Source organism: Papilio machaon, chromosome 5 (assembly GCF_912999745.1).
Source record: "Papilio machaon chromosome 5, ilPapMach1.1, whole genome shotgun sequence".
In the NCBI taxonomy this organism is placed as follows: Eukaryota; Metazoa; Arthropoda; class Insecta; order Lepidoptera; family Papilionidae; genus Papilio; species Papilio machaon.
The window spans coordinates 1,159,576-1,175,482 of record NC_059990.1 but is presented as its reverse complement, the minus strand read 5'-3'; the positions used below and the strand labels follow the sequence as shown (position 1 = coordinate 1,175,482).

The window sequence follows — 15,907 nt, the reverse complement described above, 5'->3', positions numbered from 1 at the left end:
GCCCAATTATGTTTAATAAATATTAAACATTTAAATATTGAAATGGCAACCTGGCTAGAAGATATTTTTTATTTATTATTTTTTGTTATTGCAACACTTGCCTAATAAAATTTAATTTACATGCATGTCATTTTTTGTTCAATTTTAAAATAAATAATAATTAATATTTTTAAGCTCGCATTTTTATTGTACAAATAATTTTACTAAAAAATAATGAACAAACAAATTATTTTAATTTTTTTTAGTTAAAAAATTCTTCAGAACTTTCTCCATGAATTTAATCTATTTATATAAAACGTTGCTCTAATTGAATGGTCTTGGAGTTAATGATCTTGGGTACATGTGGGTAACCTATCTATACTGTCTCCCACCTGTAGTACCATACAGATTAGACTGGAATATATCAATTATCTATTAAGAATGAATCGAAAAAAAAAAGAATTACTTTTATAATGTTATAAAAACATTTATTACGACTTAACTCCATCCGTTTTGATTTACAACAACAAACACATTGTAGTTCGTTTTAAAATACTTTAGCTATAAACAATTGAATTAACGTCAACAGAGGCGAAGAATTTATTGTTCTAATCATTTGACCCCGGGGCCTATTGAGGGCATACGATATCAAAGTGCAGCTTGTCACCCGCGCGACTGATAACTGGACACAAACATTGTATGTAATACAGTCAAAACGAAAAGAGAAATCAGTGACTACGTAACAAATAATTATGATCTTTAACATTGATAGATAGTAAAGATCAATAACATTGCGATATGTATGAAAAATATTAAAATAAAACACGTGACTCAGAAAACAGTAGTAAATAAAGCAAAGCCAAACATTGATAGTTTTTTACGACATAGTAAGTAGAAAATTAATAAAAACATTTTAATCATATATCATCAGTTCACTATACATCCCCACTGAGGGGCTTGAAGCCTACCCCAAGTTAGGGGTCACTAGGCCATAGTCAACTACGCGGGCCCAGTGCGGGTTGACTTCACACATATCATTGAATTTCTTCTCAGATACGTGTAGGTTGTATCATAATGTTTTCCTTCACCGTAAAAACATCGGATAAATGTACATATGTAAAACGACAAACACATTTGTACATGGCGGGATTCGAACCCAGAACCTGTAGATTGCAAGTCAAGTGTTGAACCCCTGAGCCACCGACGCTCAACATTATAATACTCGAAATAAATTTGAATTAATTTGAGCAATAATCATAGATATAGAGATAGCAAAATGACTAACATAAGTATTTAGGCAGTGGAAATTAACTATTACATCATTACCGCGACATGTTGCAACACAAAACATAAAAACAAAAAAGATTGTAAATAACAATGAACGCTATTGAATAACAAGAAGTTCAGTAAACAATGAAAAAGTAAAAGTTATGTTAGTCTGAAAAAAAAACAAACAATGTAATATTGTCTAAGTTATTAGTTACTTAATCACACTTAATTGTTTCCAATTTAAGTTATTGCTTATTTATGTTTTCCAGGACATACTAAACATCAAAGAAATATGAAAAACATCAAGAAACTTTTCATTACATACAAGTTTAGGACTAGTTAAGTTACGTCAAGTATGGATAGCGTAACGAATTAGGTACGCAAGGAAATCAGTTAAGGAAAACAGGGTGTTATGAAATAGATTACATAACTTATTCCAGGGCTGTACATTACATAGCTTTCCACTCAGATACATTATGAAACAATTTTGTATAACGAACATATTTTTACTTGATTTTTTATAGGATTAACTGTTCCGATTTGGTTATGGGATGTTTGTTTTTCTGAGATTATTGTTATTGTGACTTAATCGAATGCGCAAGTCCATTGTCGTCGCACGCGCCACCGCTTCTACTTTCACCCGCCGATGAAAGTCCATGGCCACAAGCTCGTACTTGTTTGCATACAAATCGAACTATCTATACAGTTTCAAACAATACATTACAAACAAAATGAAAATCCTCATTAGGATTTATAGCTTTTATCAAAATTGAGTGTTTTCGAAATGGTTATTAGAATCCTGGATTACATACAAAACAACACTAAACAAAGAAAAAACAAATTATTGTAATATAATTTTCAACCATAAAATATGTCACAACCAAGACTAAATATTTGCACTAGAAGATGGATTTGTGACAGTCATTGAATCATAATTTAATACGGCTGTATCATAGATCTACATTAATATAACATTTTATCTTTACTTCGGTATTTTTTTTTTTAATTGAATTGTCTAAAGGGTCTATTCTCTAATCAAATTTTACGTCTCAAAAATTCCCATATCACAATAAATATCGTTATATTTTACATTAGGCTGGCAGCACACTATACGCACAACTGGAAATCTGGAAAGCGGCGAGACACGACAGTTGGAGACCCGCACCCTGGTCTGAACAAGAGCAGACATCGCCGAAGCCTGCCCCAGCTGGTCTACCCTCAGCCGACGACATGAGTGATGGTAAGAAATACCTATATTTTTAGCATACAGCGGTTCAGTTGACACACAATACACTAAAGAGTACGGTTGTTCCCAACGCGGCAAAACAAATGACGGTTCTGGAACATTATTATGTTTATTGTAACTTGCAAGCCTAATCTAAAAGCGAAAAATTATTAAGTATGTTTTAACGTCAAGTATATTCAGTTAATCTGTATTTGTTTCTAGGAAGTATGTAGAATAAAGCTAGTGTTTGATCTATTTAATAATTCAATAAATGGACATAATATATTCCTTGTTGTTACCATTTGATTTAAGGTTATTCATTACTTTTTATTATCATAAAAAGTACAAGAAATTTTACATTATGTGCTTCATCATTGAATATATTATAGTAGATAACTAATTGGATGATTTTTTGATAAAACACTATATAAATTAGTGTATGAGGATTAAAGACAACAAAGTATTTAATCATTTGTTATATTTACAGTAGATTGTATATCACAAATTTATATATGTTTAAATCTAGTATCTAGTTTTATACAAATATTATTTAGTTAACTGCGTAAATAGTTAAGTATAATAATATTTGAACATAATCGTAAATACGATATAAGTCAATTTATTTTCTAACGTGACAGTATTTTTTATGACTCATCAATTAATATAGTTTTATTTTGTTTTTGAATTGATTACGAATGGCATTTTTGTGAGTCGATTTTTATTATACAACTTTGCTACACAGTTAAAACAGCGTAATTTATTAGATCTATAATTCGCAAACTTGTATAAGTTACAGAATTTAGAATCGTTAACTCCTAATTTGACTTAAAGAACCGATTTTTAAATTAATTCAGCTCTATATATATTTCTAACGTTAACGACTTTAATTTCAAACGATCATTATCTTGGTGTTAATTATAAAATAAAAAGCATGCAATTGATGTGAAATTTTTAAACGAATTGTTCTATCAGACTTTATAATTAAAATCTTACTAATATTATAAATGCGAATGTTATTAGGTATCAGCTAAACGGATCTCGCTAAAATTTGGTATATGTGTAGAACATAGTCTGGAAGAACACATAGGCTACTAATTACGTTTTTTCGCGCGCACAGTGTCGCGGGCAACAGCTATAAAGATAAAAATGACAATCAACTTATTTGTTATCTGCCAAAAAATCCTATCATCCAAATAGATATCTTAAATGTTTGTTTTTATTTCTAAACGATTGATATAAATTCTATCACATCCAATATATAATTTATAATTTAATGTGCCTTGTTACTAAGACGATAGTAAAAAGTAGTCGTCCAACGGTCTGTGTTGAGCAATGTGGCACATCGATGCATCAGCCTCATGCATTTTGTGATCCACCGTTAGCCGTGGACCCACATACGACGACGTTACAGACAAACAATCTAATGATGAATGTCCGACTGCATAGGTACCAGTTACCTATGTAGTTTACGAGGGAATTGAAAATAAACACGCAAGACTTATTATGATAGGTTTTAGTGAAGTAGACTAGTTATCTTTTATCTTTTGTTATCACCTATTTTTGAATTAATCATCAATGCATGAAAACTAAAAATAGATGAATATTGAATAAACTTATCAAAAGCAAGTCACAAAAAATTTAAGAAAAAAGACGATTATGATTTTCGATTTTTTTTTTATAATCTATACTATAAAGGGCTATTCGTAAATAGAGTGCATCCCTGTCGTCTGGAATCAAGATTGCGAAGTTTATAAAAAGAGTGTTGGATAGTAGTACAGGAAACAGCTATCGGCAATTATCGGAGCTGTCGGCATTCCGCGGCAGTTGCGTAGACGGAGAGATTTATACTGACGCTCAGTCGGAGGATAACGAGATAGAACTAAACAAGAAAGATAAAATGCAGCTAGCGAAAATAATAAATTATCGTGATGGAAAGTTTTATGTGCTGATCGCAAAAATATTAAGTGTAATGATTGTTAAAAATAACGAAGTCTATATCATATTAGCTTTATTAGATTAGATGTTACATTATAGGTACAAAGCGATAATTCATTTCATGTACATTTTTGACGTATTTGTCTAGTGGAAAACAAAAGAGTCTGGTCGTTTTGTATTGAAATAGGTAACAGATGGTTTGATAATAAGTATTGAGTTTTAAATAATTATGTTAGCGAGGTAATATATATGTTAGGGAGGTAATATGTAGGATAAATAGCTTCATACAATTAATATTATTTATTTATTTTAATTCACAATTGGGGGTACGAACATAACTAATCTCAGATATGCTGATGATACAACACTATTTGCTGCAAACGAAGCTGAAATACTAGAGCTATTCCAAAGAATGGAATCAGTAAGTCAAGAGCTAGGCCTCTCAATAAACAAAGCGAAAACAAAGGTCATGATCGTGGACCGCTTTAAGCAAATTGGTGCGATTGATGGCCTGGATGTTGATATCGTCGATGAGATCGTTTATCTGGGATCAAGCATAAGCAGCGACGGATCCGTTGAACACGAAGTAAGACGTCGAATCGGTATGGGAAAGACAGCAATGACTCAGCTCATGAAAATTTGGAATGACAGAAACATCATTAAAGGAACCAAGGTCAAGCTGGTCCAAACGCTCGTTTTCTCAATATTTATTTATGGCGCTGAGACGTGGACCCTTAAGGTAGCAGATCGGAAACGCATAGACGCTTTCGAGATGTGGTGCTGGCGGAAAATGCTGAGAATACCGTGGACTGCACACAGGACAAACGACTCGATCCTAGAAGAGCTTAAAATCACTAAAAGCCTCTCCACGGTATGCCTCAGCCGCATGCTGGAATATTTCGGTCACGTCGCTAGAAGATCCCCCGAAAACCTAGAAAAAAACATCATTACGGGAAAAATCGAGGGAAAGAGACCCAGAGGGCGCCGCCCTATGCGCTGGACTGACCAAGTACGCACCACACTCGACTCCAGCATACATAATGCCATCCACAGCGCCGAAAACCGCACAGAATGGAGAACCACCCTTCGCGAGATGGTCAAGAGGAGAGGTCGCGACCCTCAGGAGTGAGGAAACGATGCGCAGAGAGAATGATTGCGAAATTTATCGTATAATGTTGACTCTTCGTAGTAAATGCCACGCCCCGTTATTCAATCCATCAAGTTCTATCCATAGAAGTTCTATCGATCCATTCACTACGTTGGCTTGAACCCAATGTAAGTGAAGTCCAGTTTTTGTGCTATTTCCCGGTGACATAGAAAATGTGGACTAGTATAAGGCAAGGTCACAATGTGTTGATCAAGATAGATTGGAACTACCTTGTACTTTGTAAAAAAGTCATCCGTACATCCATAAACATTATTGAATGTACTAGAATTTATCATTAACTTGTGTTCGTGTTACTTGATTTTTTTATAAGCGTATAAATGTAAAAAATATGATGCAAATCAAACACAATTTATTTTTTTATAAAATGGATCAAAATTAGTGAAATCGTTGATAAAATTACTTAATATTACTTTATATTCTGTATTCTTAAAATCAATTTAGAACTCTGTCATTTCTAATATCTTCTATTAAGGTAAATAAATAAATTTCCTAATTTTATCATATTCGTTTTGCAATCTGTAACCTTCGTGGTGTTAAAATAACTGTACGAAACGTTCATTCCCACATTAAAGCTCCTCTAAATAGAACTCGAGGTAATAAAGCGAAGAGTTGCGTTTACTGTAAACGTTTTACTGTCTTTCAGTTGGTTTACAATAAATGTTTTATATAAACAGATATATACACTCACGTTTTCTCAGATATATTTTAATGCTAAGCCAAAACTTGAAGGCATATTGAATTTGCAATTTAAAAATACATCGAAAATATTGGTTTTCGAGTTTATCAGGATTAGAGATAGATTTTGCAAAAAGTCTTATCCTTTTAACATATATTATTCAATTATTCGCGAAGAAAACTCTTTATAAAATAATAACCTCTCGTCAGTCAGTAAAGAAAGCCTATAAAAGAATTTGTATAACATATTGAATCATTTATTAGTAATTACAAACTGCATAATTGATGATGTATTTATTAACATTGATTATTTTATCACAGACGAGGACTCGGAGTCTGTGAGCGCGAGCGCAGCTGGTGCAGGGTCCGGAGCGGCTGCAGGAGGCAAGGTGAAGTCGGGCAGCACGCACATACACCTCTGGCAGTTCCTCAAGGAGTTGTTGGCCTCTCCGCAAGTGCACGGTTCCGCGATACGATGGTTGGATCGAAGTAAGTTGAACTTTTGACTTTATTCTTTTAAGAGAAAAAAACTAAAATTTTATATCGAATGTTACTAGGAACGAATTAAAAAAAAAAACAATGAACTTGACTGATAATAAATACTTATCTTGTAAAAGGTTGGCAGCAAACTGATTGTTCTTACTGTGCATGTAAAAACATTAACAATGGAATAATATGTCATGTAGTTTTAATTTATGATCGGTTACGCCCATAGTCTATTAAATTAAAGGAAGCGCATAAGTTATAATTTTTATTCTAGTATATTGTGAGAATGGTTGGATAGATGGATGAATGTTTGTTAGAAGGTAACTCCAAAACCGCTGCTTGAATCTCGCTGAAATATGGCATGGATGTAGAACATAGTCTAGAACACGTAGCGTAGGCTATTAGTTAAGTTTTTTTATTTCCGCGCGGAAGGAGTCGCAGGCGACACCTAGTACAATAAAAAATGAAGAATCTATCCAGTGCAATCAATTAATTATCAGTTTTATAATCTTTATTAAATCGCGTTATCAACAAACATGTAAATTATATAAATAACATTTATAAAAAATGATAAATAGTAATTACATGTCCAGTAATAAAATTAACTCTTTATTTCTAGAATGTTATTCTTTAAACGGAACGTATGACATAATTTCAACATAATAAATCCAATAATAGCCGCAGAATTATTTATAACTATTTAATAGTCCACGACAACTTCACGTCGCATCCAAATGAGCACGTCAATAGTTTGTTTAGCATTTTATCTAACTTGGCAACAGAACGGCTCGGACGTGAAGTAATTATAAAAATCAACATCAAATAAGTGAAATATTAATTGATAAAATTATAATGATTATTTTAAATTCCTTAAAAGTTCTGTGTTGTTTACATTTAAGATGTATCCTGTATATGATTAGTGTCTTGAATTTTCAATTTTACACTAAATTGACTTCTAAAATAATCTAATAAATGTGTTCATATTTGATACAAATTATTCCTATTAATATTTTTATTTTTCACTTCATTTCTATATAGTATCAAGGATAATTTAGCGTTGAATAGAATAGAAATAAATATTTCTAGTTGTTACATATTCGAACAAATATTTAATAAGACGTACAACAATGTAGTAAAGTCGTAAAGTTAACGTAAATAATTATGAATGCAATGAATTACATTATAAGTACATAGTTAAGTTTTCATTGATTATGTGCATTCAGTTATGGTTAATATAATATATAGTGTACAATAGATTGTTAGTGGGAATTTCATAACAACATTCTAGTACCAAGGTGAGCAAGCCATTTACTCAACATCTGTTAAGTACAAAGCGGTGTGGTGTGGTGCTGCAAAGGTTAACTTAACTTCGTGACTTGCCAATACCAATGGTACGACGTTGTAACGATTTATAGGTTATTTTGTTAACTCACCATTTAACTATAAAAGTTTTTGCTCACTTAGTTCGTTGATCGCGTTTAAATTTTTAAATGCTCCGATAATTTGAACTGAAATTCGTTCCGTTAAAGTTTCCGAAAAGATTTCTAAGAAAATCTATATCGCTGTTCAGACTATCGTGTTAAGAATTGTACGACCGTAACGAATCCTTAACGCTCGCGAAGGTCGTTTTTTTTTTACTTTTCGATTTGTATTTCAAAGATGTCGAAATAGTCAACGATGAACTTAATCATTATTCTATTCGAACTCTACAGTACAAGAAATCCCGTAACACTAAATTCGTATTTGCCGAAAAACTTCGCATCTATTTAAGTATTTTAAAAGAAATATAAAATCTCAAATCGTGTGCAAATTTTAGTTTCTAATAAATCTACCAATTTAGCAACAACACGTTCACTGGTCTACCAAAAGTTATCGTCTTATTTGCATCGTGTTTCTATTAAACGATGTTTAATGTATGTCTCGTTGTTCAGGTAACGGGGTCTTCAAAATTGAAGATTCAGTCCGTGTCGCGAGGCTGTGGGGCAAGCGAAAGAACAGACCGGCGATGAACTACGATAAACTGTCGAGAAGCATACGACAGTATTACAAGAAAGGCATCATGAAGAAAACTGAGAGGAGTCAAAGGCTCGTCTATCAGTTCTGTCATCCGTACTGTCTGTAACGGTTTGAAATGTCGTTTAGATTTAAGTTTGATTGTAAATATTTATTGTAAATAAGTGAATGCGAGAGCCGCGGTAATGCGGACGGTACGAGGGCTGGTTACGATTTGCGAAGTTAACGCAAACGTGGCTCAGCCTTAGAGTTTGTCGATCGCCCGCTCGGAGCCTAGTAAGGGCGAGTACGCCTGGGGACGTCCGCGTGGAGCGATTGTTGCCCCTCCATACAATTCGAGAAAGGTAATTTTCTCTAGAATTCTATTGGACGGGGTAATTCGATTGTGTTAGTTTAAGTTCTTTTTACCGGCGATTAGATGACAACTGCCGATTAATTTAATCGATTGTAAGTTTAATTACAATAACGGTTGTCTATCGAAAGCTGGTAATTGTTATCCCATATATCTATGATATATTTCTAGTACGTTCTATGAACATTTAGTTAAGTATAGGTTGTAAGTACTTTAAAACGATATTGTTTTGACTAATTCAACTCGTTTCTTAGTATTTACTTTAGATGTTATTTTAAATGTTATATTATTTAATTTTAGAATTTAAACTTCGTATATTTGAAGGTACTGTCAATGTAACGTTGACGTACTGATGTGTGAAAGATAACTGAATGACCTGTGATTTATAATTAATTTCTCTGTTTATTGATATTATTAATATTAAGAGTGATATTGTTCACAAACAAGGGACACTTGCAATGTAGGTGTAGTTTTGCTGTAAGTCATCGGTCAATGTTTCTCATATTGGCTATTAAAAATTTTGTGCCAAATAGACATTGAAAAAAAAATCAAATTTATTAGGGACAAAATTTTGCTAAGAGTATTAAAAGACCGATGTGTTTATGTAAAAGTATTGTAAATTATTATTATTTTATGTTTAGAATAATGTGGTGTTGGGTTAATTGGGATTTAGACTAAGATAATTTAAGTTTCGACGCAGTTAGCGTTTATAGCAATAACATTAATTATTGGACCAAACTAATGTAGAGTATATAAATCTATGTAACACCATTATGATATTAAATGGCCATTTAAAAGAATATTTGTTTTTTTTTTAAATACATGACATAGGTAAAGGAACTCTTCTTTTCCCACAATTGCATGATAATTTCATCATGAAGTAATTGGAATCAGTTGAATTGTGGAACTGTCTGTCCTCGGTGGTATTTCCAAACCAATACGACTTAAGATCCTTCAAGAAGCGAGTACATCATTTCCATAAAGGCCGGCAACGCATTTGCAGTTCCCCTGGTGTTGCGGATGTCCATGAGTGTCGTGTGTCACCTCGGTGTTCCCCCCCATTCATTTGCCCCCTTCTCGTATAAAATAGCTTGAATTATTTAATTATTATTAGTAACGACAACTTAATAAAAGTTACATTGCATGATTACAATAAAATAAAACTAATAAAATCCAATCTTAACTATTTAATAAAAATCTACTCCCACAGATTATTAAAAATCACATAAGTAATTTAATAAAAAAAAAGACATTTATACCAGTATGGAATAAACTACGCGGTATTTGTTAATTTTATTCGGATCACGATGAATGTCAAACTTAAATCGGTGAAAACCAGTTGTGTCTTAGAATCAAACGATGGCCTTTGCATTTTTATTTCATCTTCAGAAATACAGAGTAGTTAATAAATGAAGCCAGCGATTAAGATAAAAAATTATTTCGTATTTCTTAAAGAGCTGTTAGTTGTAACGTACGTACGTAAACGTGACAAAACAGCTTGCAATCATTTATATCTTAAATGAAGGGAAGACAGGTTTTAGTTACTATCTTTCACCATCCTTCTTAATGGAACAAAAGAAATACCGGTAATTTTGTTTTACAACCTTTTTTGCGTATTTGTCTTTTTAGCCGATTTTAAAAAGAAGGAGGTTATTTAAGACGTTAATATTAGCCCAGGTGACTTAACTTTAAATTACAAATGAACATTCAAGATGTGGACGATTTATCTCAAAAATGTACTCTTCCTTCAAGTTTTTAATGTACGCGGTAATTCACTGAATTAATCGAAGGTTATATCTGAAAATCCCTTTTCGCCCTTTACGTGGGAAGGATAAAAGTGCTATAATTACAAATTGCATCACATTGCGTAAAATTGACGTCATCAAACACCCACTACCGAAATTCTTTGAGTGAAAGTGTCGGCCTTTCGCTACCACTGGAGGGGAGAACGACCTCGAGTAGCGGGAGGGGAGAGAAATGCCGCCAATTGTTGTGTAAGATGACACTTGATAATCCATTCTTATTGACGCATAAGTTTACATTATTACAATGAGTAGACAAATCATATCTTGATCGTTAGTCTTCTTTTAACTAGGATCAATAAATTCATAAGTAATTAAAGTTTTAATTCACTCCATATAAGTTACCTGATATTTATTTAATATAAATAGTAATAAATTCAAAAAGCTTCAAATTTTTAGCTGAAGAAAGATTGACTGATAGTAATTTCTTATATTCTTCTGCTTTTTGTACCCAATAGTTTGCTTTGAAGCAATAAAAATTACTAGTGAGAACCCGTGTCTCCGAATAATAAGGTTATATTGTCAGGCGCTTACTAACCTAATTTTTTCTGGGTAATCATTTTTGACCTTAAAAGTACTTTAAAATTTCCCCGCTGCATCACAATATAAAAATGATGTCAAGGTCTTGAAGATGATGAGTAAGCCGTGATTCATTTTTATTCTTTTTTAAGATGCTTTCAAATCGAAATCATAATGGTAAATGGTTATAAGTCCTACAGTCTCACTCAGTCATTTTATGGTTGTTAAGCAGTCGCTTAGTTTTTTAAAGTTAATCATTAAGATTGTCTATTAAAAACGTTTTTCATCAACGACTCTTTGTCCCAACTGTACTTTCCCCCAAAAAATTTCCTTTCAGTTTTTCTGGTGTATACAAGTCTTCCGTATTAGTGAATAAGTTTCTAGAGGTTAGCAGGGCGAGTCTTTGTTTTTTAAATAATCTTTGAAAGGCGTTAAAAATATTGAGAAAAATACGAGATGTGTCACAGGAAATTTTCATGTAAAGCCAGAAATAATGCTTATATAAACCCCGCGACCTGTTAATTGTCACTTTGTGGTTAACATAACCGTGAAATTAAATTAAATGGAGGCAAAAAAGTTTTAGCATGTCAGTTCTCTGAATAATAAAAATACTTATTCTAAGAAGGCTGATAAAATTGAATATTTTTTATTAAAAAATCGCACTTGTGTTCTGGTGTTTTTTTTTTTGTATAAAGTGATCAGTATTTATTTTTTCAAGTTTCTTTGTGGTAACAAATATTTTTTATCATTTGAAATAATTATTATATTCGTACTTGAAGATAATAATGTAAAGAAACTATATTGTTAATATACTCGTGCCGATATCTAATATTATACTCGAGCTTTGTCCTCGAGATTAGCATAGATCACATGTAGTAACACATATCGTGTCGCCATTCCGCACTATGGTTGAGGGTAGATAATTGTTTACACACCTATTACAACATAAATAAAAAATAAAAAATGAAGGTAATGTTGAAATTTTCCTGCTCTTTGCCTGCCCTACCGAAGATCGTCATTCACATTTTAGTGCTCCGCCACTTCGCACATCTTTTTCGTTGTGCAGCACAGCGCATCTTTTTCCTAACATCGAAAGTAACTATTTCGACGATTTGTGGAAAAAATTCAAAAAGTTTGAAACCAAAATTGCGCGTGCACAAGCACAACGTTTTCGACATCGACAACATCGAAGTGATTCAAGATTGGAAGTCCCGCCACTGCTGCAGTCACGAAGCAGATCGCAGTCACCGGAACCCGAGTCGCCCGGCTCGTTGCGCTCCAGCTCCGTCTCGTTGTCCTCGTCCGCGTCCTCGAGCTGCTTGCAGCGAGGTCGCGAGACGCCACCGACGACGTCGAGTTTGGCCGGCTTACCGCCGTCCCTTACACCGTCACAGGAGCCGTCAAGATACGAAGGTTGGTTTGGTTATATACCTATCTACTTACATCGACCGATGTATCTACATGTTCGTTTAATCAATTTTGCGGGTAACCTCTGGGGTTATCACTTAATTGAAGAACATGTTACCAACCTACATTGGTAGGACTTCACGTAAATATTTAGTGCTGCGGGTCGTCTTTGGGATTACCACTTCACTAATTACGTGATTTTAGGTATGGTAGATGTGTTGCGGGCCGTCTCTGGGATTGCCACTCACAATAAATTAGTAATGCGGATCGCCTTTGGGGTTATCACTTTACTAATACCTACCTACTTACACACTATTGGTACTGACGTGTGCAAATAGCCACAATAAATTGGTAATGCGGATCGCCTTTGGGGTTATCACTTTACCAATGTGTACCTATGCACCTACTACCGTTTTTTGACCTGTACAGACCTGTACTGACGTGTGCAGACTGCTACACAATTAATTTAGTAATGCGGGTCGCCTCTGGGGTTATCACTTTACTAAATATACCTACCTTATATCGGTACTTACTAGTGATGCAACGGATGTCTGTTTCCGTTTCCGCAAGTGCGGAAGTTCCGCGTGCTTTTCAACATCCGTTTCTGCTTCTGTTTCCGCAACTTTTATAACGGAGATAAAACGGAACTTTACGACGGCTGAGAGATCCAAATGCGCGGCGCGAGACGGGCAGTCCGTGCGCGGCCTTTCGGCACTTGTCGCATTTGTTTGTTTACGTACTATTTTGTGAATTTAAGCGCGTAATATTTTCTGCTGCTGTTTGAAACAATCAGTTTCTCTTGCTGGAGTAAACTGTCTAGTTGTTGTCCATATAAAATTTGACAACTGGCAAAATGAGACTATTTCATACTTACGAGTTATTAAATGTACTTTTGAATAACTGATAAACATGTAATATGTCATCATCGTTATATAGTTAGAAATATATTTGTCGTTTGTCAACACGAGTGGTTTGGCGAACTTTAATTTGTAAATAGTGTAATTTTGTTTCCTGAAAATAAATTTAAGAAAACGCGTATTTTAACTTATTGCAGCGCAGTAAAAATACATACATTGAAGGCTAAAGGACACCGAAATCCAATGCCTTAATAAATTAAAAACGAATACAAACTGTTTTTACCGAAAAAAAAAAAAATATATATATATATATATATATTTGTAAATATGTTTTTTTATTATTATTAACACTTCTGTTTCCGCATCCGTTTCCGTTTCCGTTTCTGCTAAAATTTATTTTTGACATCTGTTTCCGTTTCTGGTTCCGATGTGCCCTCGAACGAAGGTGAACATAACCGAGAGTGTAACGTTACGAGTAACACACGGCCACCTCCCGCGCCGCCGGGATCGGAGCCACAACAACCACTTGTAGCTGAATTAGACGACGAACTGCTGCAGGTGTTGGGTAAAGATCCATCAAAAGCTAATACTCCAGGTAAAGATATACAGTGTAATCTGGCAGTACGCTTACAACACATAGCTACATCTGGGCTCTCTAAAGAAACAAGAAAGGAACTTTTATCTAAGTCGCGTCCAGCGCCGCCACCGCTCCCTCCTCCGCCGCCCCCGCCGCCCCCGCCGACAGCACCGCGCGTGCCACCGCGCGCTCACCGCTAACACCGTCACTGGTACAGTTCGCTGGTAGATTATCCAACTTTTATGAGCTACGGTCACTTATTACTCGTGATACGACCCTGTTATCGTGGATGAAAGGTTATAAAATACCATTTTCTTGCCCAGTGGTCCAACGTAATTTGCCTAAAAGTAAATTATATTCAGAGATTGAACAAAGCCAATTCGAACAATCTATGAATGACCTTCTCTCTATTGGCGCCATCTCAGAATGTCAGCCTCGCAAAGGACAGTTTATATCTCTAGTATTTTTGATTCCAAAAACCAAACAGCAAGAACAGATTTATATTAAATATAAAAACTTTCAATAAATTTATAAATACAAAGCATTTTAAGTGAGAGGATTTAAGAACGGCGTTAAAACTTGTATGTAGTAGAATATGGCTGGCTTTACACGAAGGAACTAGAGAGATGTAAATATTTAAACCTATTACATAACGATAATTACGACAATTACATGAACATACCACCGTCAGTTTTACCCGATTTACAATGGTGGTATCGTGCGTTCGACAAACCTGTAAATAAAATTTAACAAAATTACTTTTGTTTAGAAATTTATAGTGATTCCTCAACTACGGGGTGGGGCGTAGCATGTGGTGAGGAACGAGCGAGTGGAATATGGTCTCATTCAGAACGTTCATATCACATTGGTTATCCAGAATTGCTTGCTGCAATTTTTGGGTTGAAAATTTTTGCCAAATCATATCGAAATTGCAAAATACTTTTGCGAATTGATAACACCACAGCCATTTCTTATATTAATCGCATGGGTGGTGTTCAATTTCCCCATCTTACTGAAATTGCTAAAGAACTTTGGCAATGGTGCGAAGCCCGCGATATTGTGGTATTCGCATCATATATTAGATCAACTGACAATAGTGTAGCAGACGCTGAGTCACGACGCGTTCACCCAGATATCGAATAGGAATTGTCAGAACATGCTTTTCAATAGATAGTACATCATTTTGGTTACCCACAGGTCGACATTTTTGCCAGTAGATTAGCCAATAGATCTTGGCACAGGGACCCAGATGCTTATGCGATTGACGCATTCACGGTTTCCTGGTCAAAATTGTTCTTTTATGGCTTTCCACCGTTTGCTGTCATATAAAAAACATTAAGAAAAATTATTAACGACAATGCGTCTGGTATACTCGTTGTTCCCCTCTGGACTACTCAACCGTGGTATTCACTTTTTAGAAGCTTCCTAGTTTCAGAACCCATAATTTTCAAACCTAATCCAAATCTTATTATCTCTCATTCTAGCAACCGAGATGTACATCAAAGGATTACCCTGGTTGTCGGAATATTATCGAAACATCCCTCCTGAGAAGATGTGTGCCTCCGTCATCAGTCCCCATCATGTTAGCTTCGCTGTCAGATAATTCTATAAAACAATACGATACTTGTTTTAAAGAATGGTTT

The 15,907-nt window shown here is 34.3% G+C and overlaps 2 protein-coding genes across 5 annotated transcripts in view; both read left to right on the top strand.

Moving 5' to 3' along the window:
• Window positions 1–9,886, top strand: part of LOC106714484 (DNA-binding protein D-ETS-4) — a 35,960-nt gene extending 26,074 nt beyond the window's left edge. For all 4 annotated transcript variants that reach the window (XM_045678171.1, XM_045678170.1, XM_045678173.1 and 1 more), the window contains exons 4-6: window positions 2,344–2,488; window positions 6,573–6,740; window positions 8,669–9,886. In XM_045678171.1, coding sequence (XP_045534127.1) covers window positions 2,344–2,488; window positions 6,573–6,740; window positions 8,669–8,859 — 504 coding nt within the window. In that variant the 3' untranslated portion in view covers window positions 8,860–9,886. The remainder of the gene's footprint in view (window positions 1–2,343; window positions 2,489–6,572; window positions 6,741–8,668) is intronic.
• Window positions 9,887–10,668: 782 nt separating this feature from the next.
• Window positions 10,669–14,464, top strand: LOC123721010 (zinc finger homeobox protein 4-like). Its single transcript, XM_045678000.1, has 3 exons — window positions 10,669–10,688; window positions 12,490–12,836; window positions 14,133–14,464. Exons 1-3 carry the CDS (start codon window positions 10,669–10,671, stop codon window positions 14,462–14,464), a joined length of 699 nt encoding a protein of 232 aa, XP_045533956.1.
• Window positions 14,465–15,907: the final 1,443 nt, after the last annotated feature.

Bases quoted from the DNA above. Each gene is read 5' to 3' on its own strand.
- LOC123721010 (XM_045678000.1), top strand. From the start codon at position 10,669: ATGGAACAAAAGAAATACCG. The intron at 10,689-12,489 runs GTAATTTTGTTT...TTCGTTGTGCAG, and splicing joins ATGGAACAAAAGAAATACCG to CACAGCGCATCTTTTTCCTA. The intron at 12,837-14,132 runs GTTGGTTTGGTT...CCTCGAACGAAG, and splicing joins GGAGCCGTCAAGATACGAAG to GTGAACATAACCGAGAGTGT.